This window comes from Bison bison, unplaced genomic scaffold (genome assembly GCF_000754665.1).
Source record: "Bison bison bison isolate TAMUID 2011002044 unplaced genomic scaffold, Bison_UMD1.0 scf7180017864524, whole genome shotgun sequence".
Classification (NCBI taxonomy): domain Eukaryota; kingdom Metazoa; phylum Chordata; class Mammalia; order Artiodactyla; family Bovidae; genus Bison; species Bison bison.
Window position 1 is genome coordinate 593,926 of NW_011495075.1, and position 1,369 is coordinate 595,294.

The 1,369-nt window shown below is 62.7% G+C and overlaps 1 protein-coding gene across 1 annotated transcript in view; it reads left to right on the forward strand.

Moving 5' to 3' along the window:
* The window catches only part of ELF3 (E74-like factor 3 (ets domain transcription factor, epithelial-specific )), a 4,154-nt gene extending 3,079 nt beyond the window's left edge, over positions 1-1,075 (forward strand). The window contains exons 7-8 of the mRNA XM_010831115.1: positions 132-228; positions 350-1,075. Coding sequence (XP_010829417.1) covers positions 132-228; positions 350-482 — 230 coding nt within the window. The 3' untranslated portion in view covers positions 483-1,075. The remainder of the gene's footprint in view (positions 1-131; positions 229-349) is intronic.
* The last annotated feature ends 294 nt before the right edge of the window (positions 1,076-1,369 follow it).

A 1,369-nucleotide genomic window follows, 5' to 3' on the forward strand; every position in this document is an offset into this window, starting at 1 on the left:
ACTGAACTTGATCTCACAGGCATTTCTATCATCTGTAAGGCTTGTCCCATGAAAGGCACTTGATGGTGAACAGGGCATTAGCCATGGCCCACACCATTGAAGTAATTAAGCTGCTTGTCTCTGGACCTCAGTTTCCTCCCAGACCATCGCAAAGGTTTCCTCCAGCCCCCAGACCACACTGCTCCACGCAGAGTCCCGGGGAGGGTCAGGTGCCCCCAACAGAGCCGGGTGAGGGAGCGAAGGCTCCTCCTGTGTAGGACGTGGTTCAGGCCCATTTCCCCTGGGCCAGAGCCCAGCGGGCAGGTCGCCTGAGGACCCTGGGCAGGTCAGCCTCTGCCTGGCACCTCTGACCACCTGTCCCCCTCAGGTACTACTACAAGCGGGAGATCCTTGAGCGGGTAGACGGCCGGAGACTTGTCTACAAGTTCGGCAGGAACTCCAGCGGCTGGAAGGAGGAGGAGGTGGTGGGACACAGGAACTGAGGGCCAGACCAACCCTGCAACCACGCTCAACGAGAAGCGCAGCCCCTGGGAGGACCGCCCGGCCGTCAGGGCGCAGCCTGTGCCGTGAAGAGCAGCAGGGGCCCTGGGCCCTCAGCGTCGTCCTGGCCTCTGGGGCCGGTGGCCTCGCGGTCTGCCCTCCTTTTGGAATTACAAGCCTGGAGTTTGAGGTGACTGTGCACTGGCCGTCGCTGCACGTGCAGCCCCTTCTGCCTGATTGGACCTCATTGGACCCCAGCTGGGGACGCCTGCCTCCTGCAGAGGTTGGATGGGCCGAGGAGGCTGCGGGCCCCGGGGCTTGAGAGGGGGGCCCCCTCTCTCTGGACTGGCTTCCACCTCCCCGCTTGGACTCCGCGGGCAGGGGTCAGAGCACTCCCTAATTTATGTGCTATAAATACGGACATGTACATAGGAATCTATTTTTTTCTAAGACGCTCCCTTCCCACGCCTCCCACACCGGGTGCTGGGGCCACACTGGCAGCCCCAGGCCCTCACAGGCCGGTGAGGGTGGGGCTTCTGCTCCCTCCCCGCGTGAAGGGGACGCTCCAATAAAGTGCCTTCTGGACTTTTTCTAACCTTTGTCTTAGCGACCTGTGCACTAAACTCTGCAGCTCTAGCCTGGATGCAGGCAGCAGGGTTGGGAAAGGGGACCAGGGCAGGGCTCTGCTGGCCGGAGGTGAAGGCGGGGCAGATCCTGGGGAGGGCTCCACGTCCCAGAGCTGAGGCTCGAGGGCACAGGCCTGCCGGCTGAGGCTGGGATTGGGTGAGGCCATCCTGCAGACAAGGTGCCGGCCGGGTGACCTGAGCTGAACCAGGCCTCTGCTGCCTGCTTCCCGCGTTGGGCCAGTGTGCATCTGCTGAGGAGTCGG